Source organism: Lates calcarifer, linkage group LG17, assembly GCF_001640805.2.
Source record: "Lates calcarifer isolate ASB-BC8 linkage group LG17, TLL_Latcal_v3, whole genome shotgun sequence".
Classification (NCBI taxonomy): Eukaryota; Metazoa; Chordata; class Actinopteri; family Centropomidae; genus Lates; species Lates calcarifer.
In genome coordinates this window covers 27,446,572-27,459,150 of record NC_066849.1, presented here as the reverse complement: position 1 = coordinate 27,459,150, position 12,579 = coordinate 27,446,572, and the positions used below count along the sequence as shown (strand labels likewise).

General features: G+C 43.4%; 1 protein-coding gene across 3 annotated transcripts in view; it reads left to right on the top strand.

Moving 5' to 3' along the window:
- Positions 1-11,429, top strand: part of LOC108892667 (thimet oligopeptidase) — a 75,181-nt gene extending 63,752 nt beyond the window's left edge. Inside the window, exons 1-14 of one of the 3 annotated variants that reach the window (XM_018690359.2) lie at positions 663-779; positions 2,143-2,349; positions 5,167-5,315; positions 5,597-5,701; positions 5,827-5,929; positions 6,022-6,179; positions 6,478-6,613; positions 6,957-7,099; positions 7,856-8,079; positions 8,188-8,389; positions 8,495-8,681; positions 8,814-8,942; positions 9,880-10,016; positions 11,116-11,429. In XM_018690359.2, coding sequence (XP_018545875.1) covers positions 767-779; positions 2,143-2,349; positions 5,167-5,315; positions 5,597-5,701; positions 5,827-5,929; positions 6,022-6,179; positions 6,478-6,613; positions 6,957-7,099; positions 7,856-8,079; positions 8,188-8,389; positions 8,495-8,681; positions 8,814-8,942; positions 9,880-10,016; positions 11,116-11,277 — 2,055 coding nt within the window. In that variant the 5' untranslated portion in view covers positions 663-766 and the 3' untranslated portion in view covers positions 11,278-11,429. Of the gene's footprint in view, positions 1-662; positions 780-2,142; positions 2,350-5,166; positions 5,316-5,593; positions 5,702-5,826; positions 5,930-6,021; positions 6,180-6,477; positions 6,614-6,956; positions 7,100-7,855; positions 8,080-8,187; positions 8,390-8,494; positions 8,682-8,813; positions 8,943-9,879; positions 10,017-11,115 lie in introns of those variants that run through there. The other 2 variants (XM_018690358.2, XM_051077063.1) reach the window with 2 other exon arrangements.
- The last annotated feature ends 1,150 nt before the right edge of the window (positions 11,430-12,579 follow it).

Below are 12,579 nucleotides of genomic sequence, written 5' to 3'. Positions count from 1 at the left end.
AGTTCAAGAGGAAACAGGAAGTGTTTTCTGAGGAGATTAGCTTCACCGTTTCCAGTCTGATCTCAAGCAAATGATGTTTTAAATAAAGTTAGTTTAAAAAAAACAACAACTGTCAGTGCAGCCGGAAACGACTTCAGAATAAAAGACTGAAAACATGAAACTTATACTATCACACGTTTAGTCAAACATTCATCTTCAGAATCAGGCTGGAAAGTAACTAAGTACTTAGTAACTTCGTATTGACCCAATTATTGTATTTAAGTACAATTCTGAGGTACTTGTACTTTACTTTAGTATTTCCATCTTACGATACCTCTACTCCATTACTTTAAAGTCAGAATAATACTGTACTTTTTACGGATTTAGTTACCGGTTACTTTTCAGATTGAGATTTTGCGTTAAAAATGCGGTAAACTCATAAATGGAACACAGTGTTAAAAAGAAGATGGAGAATTTACAGTTCAATACACTATAAATCACATTAGAAATCTATGAGATATTAAATTACAATTAAACAGCAAGTAGAGCAAGTAAGTGAGTGAAATAATACACAATGATAAAAATTAAAAATGAAAAACCCTGTGTCTTTGTACTTTAATGTTTTTCTTCTGACTGTAAATCTTCAGTTCGTTTTAGCTTTAATCCTCGGTTAGGATTTTATTTTGAAATCTGTGACCGGAAGTACTTTTTTTCCTTTTGTAGCCGCTGTAGCCCTGAAGCTCCACCAGTGAACCACACTAACGAACCTGCACACGATCTATTAAACATGGGGCCGACAGGTGAGTCATCTCCTCTCGTTTTTAAGGTAACGGACACACGTTAGAGTGAAATTATTTCTGCGAGCGGCGGCTTTTCTCTCTCCGTTTGTCTCTGTGTTCATTTATAGATAATTAGCGTCTTAGTGCTAACGTTAGCTAGCTGCTGTGCTGCAGGCTACAGTCACCTGAGCCAGGTAATTCAAATTCACCTGAGGGGTAACGTGTCTGTCGGTTTAGTGGGTAACAGCCGGGAGAAAGCCGGTGTGTGGGTTAAACCTGCGGCTCGTTTTTCCGCAGTTTTGACTTTATTCTCTGCTGTTTATGTAGCATGTTAGCTCGCTGTGCTTACTCACTGAGCTAGCTAACTAACTTACCAACCGACTAACGACCCTGCTAACTAACTAGCTGACTAATTAAATAACTAACTGACTGACTGGAGGCTGTAATTTCATCCACAGACACAGCTTGGGTGACAGATGTGTCTCCCGGAGCCTCCTGTCATAACTGCATGAGAAAAAAAATGCGCCGAACTCCGTTTAAAAATCTGTCAATTTAAAGAAAACACATCGTCGTTGAACCTTTTTAAAACGCTTAAAACAAAACTGAATATTTTATCTAATTCGCCATAATCTGTTAATGAAATCGGCTGAAACATCTGATCCCCAAACAGCCCTCCTTCACTCTGTCACTGTTTTTGGTGAGAAAGCAAACTGGCATCATCTCTTTCAACAAGACTGAAAACCTTTTCCAAACGGTCCTGATCTGCTGATGAGTCCGGCACTCGGCTGATTCTCCAGAAAACACGGGTTTAGATAAAGTTAGATAAAAGTTCTGTCTGGTGTTGTCACGTGTTGTTTCAGGGTTTGTGTTTAGTCCAGTGAGTCACTTTTAAATTTAGCAGATATTTGAACGAAGTTTGTAAGATGAGAGCTTCTCACAGAGCCAGGAACTCCAGCTTTAAACAGTAAACAGTTTGATGTTTTCACTTGTTATGTCCAAATATTTGAGAATTTGATGTTTTTCTTCTCACATATGAGAATAAACTGAATACATTTGGGTTTTAGACAAGACGAGTCGGAGATGTAGGAGATGATAACAGGAATTTTCACAGTTTTCTGACATTGTATGAAGAAGAAGCAGATGGTTTTCATTCATGTGACATAGAAAAGTTGAGCTCTGACTGTTGGTAAGGACAGAGCAGGACTTTTACCTGTAACAGAGTGATTTACAGAGACCTGTCCTGTCTCATAACATCTTGTTTTATCTTGACAGAGAGATCTACAGTAAAAACATTTGAACATACACTAAGGTGTTAATTAAAGTGGAGTATCTCATGATGTCCTGTGACGTCCTCACCTGTCCTGTCGTCCTTGTCGTCCATCAGGTGAGGTGGTGTTTGGCAGCCCGGTTCCGGTCTGCTCTGAGAACCGACTGCGTTGGGACCTGAGCCCTGAGCAGATCCAGCAGCTTTCCGACGAGCTCATCGCCAACACCAAGATGGTTTATGACCGCGTCGGAGCGCTCGACCTCGACGGCGTCACCTTCGAGAACACGCTGAAGGCCCTCGCCGACGTGGAGGTCGAGTACACCGGTGAGTGTCTGATCACTTTCACTCCTGGAGAATTAAAAACATGCGACAACATGTTATTCACTGTCTGTCTGTCAAAGAGAAAAGTCTTGTGTTTTTATGAAACATCAGTGTGAGAGCATGACTCAGAGAACATGATGCTGAGTCTGTATGTTCCACGTACGTGACGCCACAAATCAAAATATATTTAATTTATTTTCACTTTAGAGAAAAAAAAGCAGCAAAGTTTCACAAATGAGAAACTGGAACCAGAGAGTTATAGATTTATTATAATCTGAATAAATCAGATTATTTTTCTGCTGATCAATCTGTTGTTTCAGGTAGAAATGACTTTAAAGACCCTTCACTCCTCCTCAGCTATTTCCACTTCTTCTGGTTCAGGATTAGTCCTCTGGTCCGGTTTAGGCTGGTTGGACCTGTGCTGGTCCTTACAGGAGGTCTCTGAGGTCTGGTAGAAAAAACTACAGGTGTAGGTCTGTTCAGTCACTGTGAGTGAAATCAGCTGGACGTGTGCAGACCTGACTGGAGATAAGCTGATAGATAAAGCAGTCAGATAAACTGTAATAACATCACTGCTCCGTTGTTGTTCTTTCATTTACATTAGGTGATAGACAGAAAATTAGTTTGATGATTGATCAATTTTCAATCAAAAATACTAAAGATTCAGGTGTTTCAGCTCCTCAGACGTGAGGATCTGTTGGTTCAGTTAGTGTTTTAAAGCTGAAGTCCTCCTCTATCATCAGAGGATGATAATATTTTATTAAATATTACTTCAGGCTTATTAATCTGCAGGGAGATGATCAATGGAACGACATCGTAAAACAAAGACCATCATCTCCTGATCTAATCTAGACCAGGTTCACTAATCCAGACCTCTGACCAGAGCTGCAGAGCTGGGATGATTTTAACTGATCATTCAACAGAAAATCAGTTCATCGTTTGTTATTTTAAAGGTAGAAATATAAAACCTTACCTCTCGGTACCTGCGGTTCGTTTCTGATGATTAATAATCAGCAGATCAATCAATCATGACAGTAACTGTCAGATTTATGACCTGTTTATGCAACTGTATCTGCGATTTGTTGACGTCATTTGTGAGACATTCAAGTTGCAGGTTGTACACTAATCAGGAGGGTCAGGGGTTCGATCCCTGGCTCCTCGTCGTGCCCTTGAGCAAGATACTGAACCTCAAAATGCCCCTGATGGAGTCTCAGTGATCAATATGTGTAGAAAACCTTTATATGAATACAGCGAATTTACCTTTAACATGTCGTTGATCTGCAACTCCTCAACTCTGAAAACAACTGAATTTAGTTTTCTCCAAATAATAATCAGTCAATATTAAAGAGGTATTAAATATTAAATCTGGTCTCCTGTGGACGGAGACTGACGGTGGATTGTGCTGCAGGAGGCTGTTCAGTCCTGCTTTATAAATAAAGTTATTCTTGGTCATATCATCCCATCTGACTCTGCAGTATTAAGGTGAAAAAATGAGATATTTTGATCCTCAGTAGTTTTAACCCTGAAGTTATCTGGTTAACTCACTAATCCTGCTTCCTGAGCTGAACCCAGGACACTGGTTTGGAAACTGTTCTTTGGCGGTGCGTTCAAGGACACTCTGATATCTGAGATTTGTTAAATCACCCACACATGCACCAACAAGGAGAAGTTTCAAACTAAAATACAAAAACTAGCAGTAAATCAAACTCGTTTTAGTTTTCAGAGACTAAAACTGACAGAAATCAAGTGGCTGAAATGTGCCTAAGCTTCTTATAGCAACTGGAACAATGTGAGCGGCTTCTTTTAAAGCGAGCCTCCAGATATTTCTGTACAGCGGACGGACGCTGAACCTGAATGTAAAGAGGTCAAACAGCGTGAACCTGACAGCAACAGGCAGGTCGGACGTCCATTGTGAGCTGTGCAGCGAAGCTCTGAGTCAGCACAGTCAGTATGTGAAGGTAAAGACTCATCAGCAGTTTGCAGAGAAAGCAGCTGAACCAGCTGCTGCAGCTACAATAGACTCAGAGGCTTTGTTTGGAGGCAGCTGAAAACCTGAAAACACCTCCGACACAGAAACACTTTCTACTGCAGCTCCGAGTCCATCACCACATCACAGAGAGTCATCAGGGTCAGAGAGAGAGGCTGGAGGAAGGAAAACCAGTCAGTGCTGCTTATCTCACTGTGGAAAATGAAAATGTAGAGACGGAATGGTAAACAACAAACAAAACTGACACTGAAACAATGATAAGAAAACCAGTTATTCAGATCAATGAAGCTGATAGCTGCATGTTTGTCCTGGGAATGTGCACAGCTAAAGCAGAGACTACTGATGTTACGCTGAGTTAAAACTGCTGTTTACAGTTTGTAATGGCCGGAAAGTTATGCATTATAAAATGAATAGATACCAAGTTTATCTCACTTTTCACACTCACTGTTCCTGCAACAAATAAACAAAACCTGGAGTGAAGAGTTTATCATGTGATAAAAAATAATCACTTAGAAAAATCAACTAACAACAAAAGACACAAACAACAAACCCATGAAATGATTCTTTAATCAGTGGTTTGGCAAGAATTTCATTGATACTAATTTGATCATGTTCTGAAATAAGTTTTTTAATTAAAATAAAAAATTACAGGTTACAGCTTCAGTAGAGATTTTTAAAATCATAATATTAGATTGTTTTTGGCTGTTGTTGCAGAAGAAGAAATGAGCAGAGCCTCATAAATAAATAAAGAATTTCAAGAAGTGATGTTGCTGTGGCGTCTTCTCTAACTGACTCCACCCCCTCTCTTGTTTAACCCCGCCCCCGTTTTTCAGTCCAGAGGAACATGTTGGACTTCCCGCAGCACGTGTCTCCGTGTAAGGAGGTCCGAGCGGCGAGCACCGAGGCCGACAAACGTCTGTCGGAGTTCGACGTGGAGATGAGCATGAGGGAGGACGTCTACCAGAGGATCGTCGCTCTGGAGGTGAGCTGACGGACGCAGAGCTGACCAATCAGCAGACAGATCAATAGGTAGATGAACGGAGAGGCGATTGGTTGATCGGTCTGTCGGCCATCTTGGCTCCTTCTCAGCTTCCACCTCTCGTGTTTCACCTGTTAACCTGATGTTTGGTTCCTGGTCTCAGGAGGTGGAAACCAGCGTCTTATGTCCTGTAAATGTAGGACTTGTAGCTGCTCTGATGACATTTGAACCTGTTTCTAAGTGTTTCTCATTCTCACTGGGTGTTTGTGTTTCCTGTGCAGAAGAAGGTCGATGCTGAGAGCCTCACTGCAGAGTCCAAGCGTTACATGGAACGACTGATCAAACTGGGGAAGAGGAACGGCCTCCACCTGCCCAAAGAGACGCAAGAGGTGACTGGAAAAAGTTTAAAGCTCGGCAGCAGCAGCTCCAGTGTTTGATCTCATTGGTTAATGTTGATTATCTTCAGTTTCTACAGTAGATGTTAACGTTGGCATCTCCTCCTTCTCTGTAACAGGAAATCAAAACCATCAAGAAGAAGCTGAGCAACCTGTGCATCGACTTCAACAAGAACCTGAACGAGGACACCACCAGTCTGTCCTTCACCAGAGACGAGCTGGGTGAGTCTACCACTCCGTACTGGACCTTTCAGTCACTCAGACCTGGTCTTCTCCCTCTTCCTGTTTTGGTATTAAGACCTGTTGGTTTTCAGGCGGCCTCCCCGAGGACTTCCTGAGCTCTCTGGAGAAAGACGGAGAGAAGCTGAAGGTCACTCTGAAGTATCCTCATTACTTCCCCACCATGAAGAAATGCTTCGTCCCAGAAACCCGCAGGAAGCTGGAGGAGGCCTTCAACTCCCGCTGCAAAGAGGTAAGACGGCGTTAGCTGCCGTTTCTTGTCTTACAAACAGCAACATGAAGATGTTCCTCAGTTTTATTAACAACCAGTTTCTTTAGAAAATAATCTGTAGCTCAGAAGCTAAAGGAAGCTGTTCTTTATGTTCACAACCATGTAAGAGATCAGTCTGGTTCATTAAAACTTGGATCTTGAGGTGGTGTTTTTATCACGTCAGTCAGTAATAATGACGCTGTAGTCAACATGGAGCCGTCGGGTCAGACCAGCAGGAAACTGTAGTTCTCCTCTAAAGGTCTGAGCTGTTTGTTCTCAGGAGAACTCGTCCATCCTAAAGGAGCTGGTGGAGCTTCGGGCTCAGAAGAGTTCTCTGCTCGGCTTCACCACGCACGCCGACTTCGTCCTGGAGATGAACATGGCCAAGTCTGGAAAGAAAGTGGCTGGCTTCCTGGGTGAGTCCTGCTGAACAGACGGACTGATAGACAGAGATAAACTGATGAGCTCAGTAAACTGGTTCAGACAGTGAAGTAACCAGACTCCACAGTGACGTCCTCTGTGTTTAGACAGCTTCGGTTTTCTTACCTGTGCTTTCTGACACCTGATACGACTTGAAACAAACCACAGCTGAAACAAAAACCTGCTCATGTCAGAAATAATCAAACTTGGCTTCATGTTTTCTGGTAGTTTAATCTGCTGCTGCGTGAATGGTTTGAAAAACATTTAGAGTTTGATTTTCACTGCGAGGAGGAGTCGACCTTCTTTTCCTGATTCCTCTCGCTCTCTGTCGTCCTTCAGAGGAGCTGGCTCGTAAGCTGAAGCCTCTGGGCGACGAGGAGCGAGCGGTCATCCTCAAACTGAAGGAGAAGGAGTGTCAGAAACGAAACCTGCCGTTCAACGGAGAGCTGCACGCCTGGGACACCCGCTACTTCATGACCCAGGTAAGAGCTGCTCACCTGAGAAACCACAGCCAGACTCCTCCAGCTGCTTCACTCTGATTTTTATCTCATTAGGACCATTGCACCTGAATATTTATATGTTTAAACATAAACATATTTTAGGGGTCTTGTGCACGTGTAAAATGAGTCGATAGCGCCCCCCGGAATTTTTCAAAAACCCCCTGTCATTGGGCTTGGTTTGTCAAAGTCTCTTGACCTGGCCTAATACCTACAGGACATTGGCCATTTTTATTTTAATACACAAATTTAGCTCATTTTTCATCATTTACAGACGTCGTATTAGAACAAACACCTCCTGCAGATTTTATCATAATGACCTCAAACTCCGTCAGTATCATCTAAAGACCTTTGTGATTAAAAGTTATTAAAAGCTTCAGTAAGAACAGGAAGTTGCTGTAACTCAAAAATACTTTGTCCAATCTGCCCCAAACTTAACATGTTTGATGATTCACACATTAACTTCATAATAACGCTTCATAATTTAATTAATCCCTCCTACCAGGTTGTACCAAACAACCAGCCGTGGCCCGTTCAACGCTGCCTCCAGCTTTATTTTTCATTTATTTATGGATCTATAAGACACAGAGAATCTTTAAAGGCAGAAACACTTCAGTTCAAACTTAACAAACACAGCTGCTGTTTTCCTGAGCTGTACAGGCAGGAGTCCACCAACCTGAATTTCCTTTTTTCCTCCTCCTCCTCCTCCTCCTCCTCCTTCTCCTCCTCCTCCTCCTTCAGGTGGAGGAGACTCAGTATGCGGTGGACCAGAACCTGCTGAAGGAGTACTTCCCCATGGAGGTGGTGACTCAGGGTCTGCTGGACATCTACCAGGAGCTACTCGGTCTGTCCTTTGAGCAGGTGGACGGAGCGGCCGTCTGGCATCCTGATGTCACTCTGTACTGTGTGAAGGACCGCAGCACTGGACAGGTGGTCGGCCAGTTCTACCTGGACCTCTACCCCAGGTGAGATGACACGTGGCTTTGGCTAATGTGACGTACTGAGCCGTACAGTACAGTCAGCTCAGTCCTCAGGTGTCCTCACTGTCTTCATGTCGTACCTGTCCTGTGCAGGGAGGGGAAGTACGGTCACGCCGCCTGTTTCGGCCTCCAGCCCGGCTGCCTGCTGCCCGACGGCACGCGGCAGATGTCGGTGGCGGCCATGGTGGCCAACTTCAGCAAGCCGACGGCCGACGCTCCGTCTCTCCTGCAGCACGACGAGGTGGAGACGTACTTCCACGAGTTCGGCCACGTCATGCACCAACTCTGTGCCGAGGTCAGTGGATAAACCAGAGGATTTGACACTAAAGAAAAAAACTGCTTTGTGTTGGAATGAATAGGCCGCCATGTTAGTACGACTCAGATGAATCTGTGTTTGCAGGCGGACTACGCCATGTTCAGTGGGACTCATGTGGAGCGGGACTTTGTGGAGGCTCCGTCTCAGATGTTGGAGAACTGGGTTTGGGAGAAGGAGCCTCTGCAGAGGATGTCCAGACACTACAAGACCGGAAACGCCATCCCCGACGAGCTGCTCGACAAACTCATCAAGTCCCGGCTCGCCAACACCGGTACGCACCACACAGGAAACACTGGTTTGGATAAAGCCGTCTGTTGACAGAACAGTAATTACTGTGCAGTAATATTGTGTCTGATAAAAGGAGGACTTATCTGAGGACATGTGGTCTGGTTTCCTCCTGCAGGTCTGTTCAACCTGAGGCAGATCGTTCTGGCTAAAGTGGATCAGGCTCTTCACACCAGGGACGGACTCGACCCTGCGGAGGAATACGGACGACTCTGTCTGGACGTCCTGGGAATCCCTGCTTCACCAGGTCACTTACTTTACTACAGTTTGCCAAACACCAGAGTTCAGAGGTTACAGAGGGGCATCATGAATTTCACAGGGATTATTGTTCCAGGTTAAAAGTTTCTCTGAGGATCAGGACGTGGAGAGCAGCTGTTTGTTCAGCTCGTTTCTCTGATTACTGAAGATCTGAAATCCTTCATCTGGTTTAAGAGCAGAGTTAGAATGTTAGAAAAAGAGACGGAGACGTGAAACAGAGAAAGAAGTCGACTGCAAATGTTTTAATGTTTTATTAATAAGCTGTCACATCACAGTCACTTTTTATATTCATTTTTTATAAACGTAGAAGTGGTGAAGTTCAGTCAAAGAGCTGGTGAGGTCAAGATTCTCAGGAAAATGGGTTTGGAATTTTTAATCTCCAAAGTTTATTTCCAGGAGCTGTGAATGAGGATTTCTCAGTTAAACCTCTGCAGAATATTTTACCTTAGATTGGCACATTTTGGATTTGGTCACATGTAATTTAACAGACACTCTCCTCAGCTCTCTGTCAGTCTGGGGAAGTCTGGAATATACGACCATGAACCAGATTACCCCACCATCTGATTTGTAGAGGTTAAAGCACTTCTGTTGTGTTACTGTGAGGAAATCATGCTGCTCATCTCAGCACACAGAGAAAGGACTCCACCCAGTGGCACAGTCCAGAACTACAACCAGACCTTGACAAGTCACAAATGAGAGCAGCATGATATGAGCACAGAAACGTGCTGCTCAGAAAGTGATGATACATCAAATAAAATGAGAAAATGTGGACTATAAATCCTCCTGATGAAACTGTTTCAGTTGATTTTCACTGAGCTGCAGTTCAGACAGATTTATTGGACTTCAGTCTGAGTGGAACTGGTAGAAAAATAACTGCTTCCCCCTCCAGTCTCTCTGACCTTTGACCTCTCCTTTGTGTCCTGCAGGCACCAACATGCCGGCGACCTTCGGACACCTGGCGGGCGGTTACGATGCTCAGTACTACGGTTACCTGTGGAGCGAGGTGTTCTCCATGGACATGTTCTTCGCTCGCTTCAAACAAGAAGGAATCATGAACCCCAAGGTCAGATCAGAGGAGAGGTTCAGCTGCTGCAGCAGAAACATAAGAAAAAAAACAGAAGAAATAAATACACAAACAAAATAATTAATATAATAAAATAAGTCAGTGCTACAGTAGCACCTAAAAAACCTAGAAGGTTTCAACACAGTGCTAAAACTGACCGGCCTGGTGAAACGTCATCGTGGCTCCAGGCTGCTGGTGTTTCCGATGGTCATGTGTCGATGTAGAACTGCTGTGAAACAACGAGCGATGGCGTCGGGGGAAAAGTTCAACAGCCAACAGGGCTGGTCCTGCTGTGGTCGAGCCAAAAAAGACTAATGATGTAAATAAATTAAAAAAAAACCCACAAAGACACAAAACACAAAGTGCAAAGTGTGATATTATCAGGCACAGGAAGTCCTTTATTTTCTATCCAATATGTAAAGTACGAATGTTTATTAGGTCTTGAAGGACCTCAGCCTGCAGTACAAAACCTGCTGCTCTCTAACAGAAGAAGTAATGAGAGCACAGATATTATTATTATTATTATTCAGACCAGAGCCAAACAATTTATTGAATTATAACCAAACTAAAGCGACTGAACCCACTAAAACACCTGGAAGGAAGCTCGTGGTGAGGAAAATGGCCGCCACCTCAGAGGAGACAGGTCGACAACTCACTACGTTAATAGACAGAAAAGCTGCTGCAGGCTTCTGTCAGTCTCTGTAACATCACAGATGGACAGACAGAGACAACAAATACCTGAAAGTCAGAACTAATTATCAGTTATCTGCTGATGGTTGGTCTGCTGGTCTGCAAATACATTTTCCCACAATTGTTCAGCTCTAATTCAGGTAAATATTTTGGCCACATGTCGACCACATGTTGGCGTTTCTCCAGGTGGAGTCCTTGGTCTGAGTCTGGCTCCTGTCAGATGCTACCTCCACCTGTGGGTAGGTTCTGGCTGGTATCAGCCGGTGTCAGCTGACGATGATCAACAAAGAGTTTAATTTTAAAACCCTTTCACAAAACTGCTAACTAAAGAACGGAGAGAACACCTGAGCTGTTCAGTTCAGGTTAGGTGTCAGCTGACTGACTCACTGTCTCCTGATTGGTCCTTCAGGTGGGTCTGGACTACAGGAAGTTCATCTTGCGGCCTGGCGGCTCTGAGGACGCCTCCGAGATGCTGAGGAAGTTCCTCGGGCGGGAACCCAAACAGGAAGCGTTCCTGCTGAGCAAAGGACTGACGGTGGAGCTGGACGCCGGCACACCGTGTCCCTGCTGACCAATCACAGCAGCCGGCTCCGCCCCCTCCCCTCCACCCCCTCCAGCACTGGCCCACACAACGGACTGAGGAGGTTTTCTAGAAAAAAAAAAAACGGTTTAAATGTTACCCAACATGGAAAAACGACCCGTAAATAAAATGATTTGAGGTGATTTCTGTGTGTGTGAATACCTGACGCTACACAACAACACCAACAACAGAGGCTGAACACCTGGTTCCTGCTTTACTTTCCCATTTAATGTGGTGAGAGTTAAGGAAGATCAAACACGAGACTCATAGACTTAGAGATTGAATGTCCACAAACAGTTTCTTTAACGACAAAACATGAAAAGACAAAATGAATTCACTGAATAATTGAATCGAAAAGGTTTTAAATTTGTCGAGCTGCCTCTTTTAAAGTCACTATGATCGTCTCTTAATGAAAACTAGTTAATCAGATTATCTGGAATCATATTTTCAACTGTTTAACTGCCAGTTCAGATCAGAATGTGTTTGTGGACGGACCTTTCATATAACCTGTATTCATTTATTTTGAGGGGTTTGTAATTAGTGTTTTAGGTGAGTGGCAAAAAATCTAAATAACTAGCTCCTGCTGAAGTATGAAGAACTGAGCTGTTCAAAAAGAAGCTTTCTGGTTAGAAAGTTAAATAAGTTAAAAATAATCTGATATGAAGCAGTAGTTGCAGAAAAACTGAAGGACCCAGTATACAGCCCTGTGGCACTCCATGATTCTCAACTGTGTCCGTTCAGTTTGTCGTGTTTACCAGTCTCTTCCCACAAATTTCCACCATATTAATTTCTAGAAGCTTCTATGATCAAACTCTGAATGTATTAATGGAAAAACCTCCAACTTCTCTCAACAGATACAAAGTTTTTACTCAGTCTCTAACTTCACTTCTGAGGGGAGCCTGAGTGAGTTATTGTAATGAGCTGTTTGGTTTCATACAGACGTCACCGTCTGATAAGAGTCTGAAGGGTTGGTTACTGTCAGCAGGTAGACAGGTGGAGGTGTTTACCAGGTGGAGTTAATGATGTAACGTCCTCAGAGATCTGCACGTCAACAACTCTGCTTTAAAGAAAAAAACAGCCTGAAGGTAAAAGTGCAGAACAAACAGATTCACAGGTTTAACACTATCACCTGCTGCTGTTCAGAGTTTCTCTTCATTAAAGGACCAGAACTGTGTTTCTGTATGTTTGAGTCCTTAAGCTACAAAACAGTTTTTTCATTTGTTTCACTTCATTTATGTCAAAACCTCTTTAGGAAAGTCTCTTTCTGCTCTTTCTTTTAGAAGGGAGCAAAAA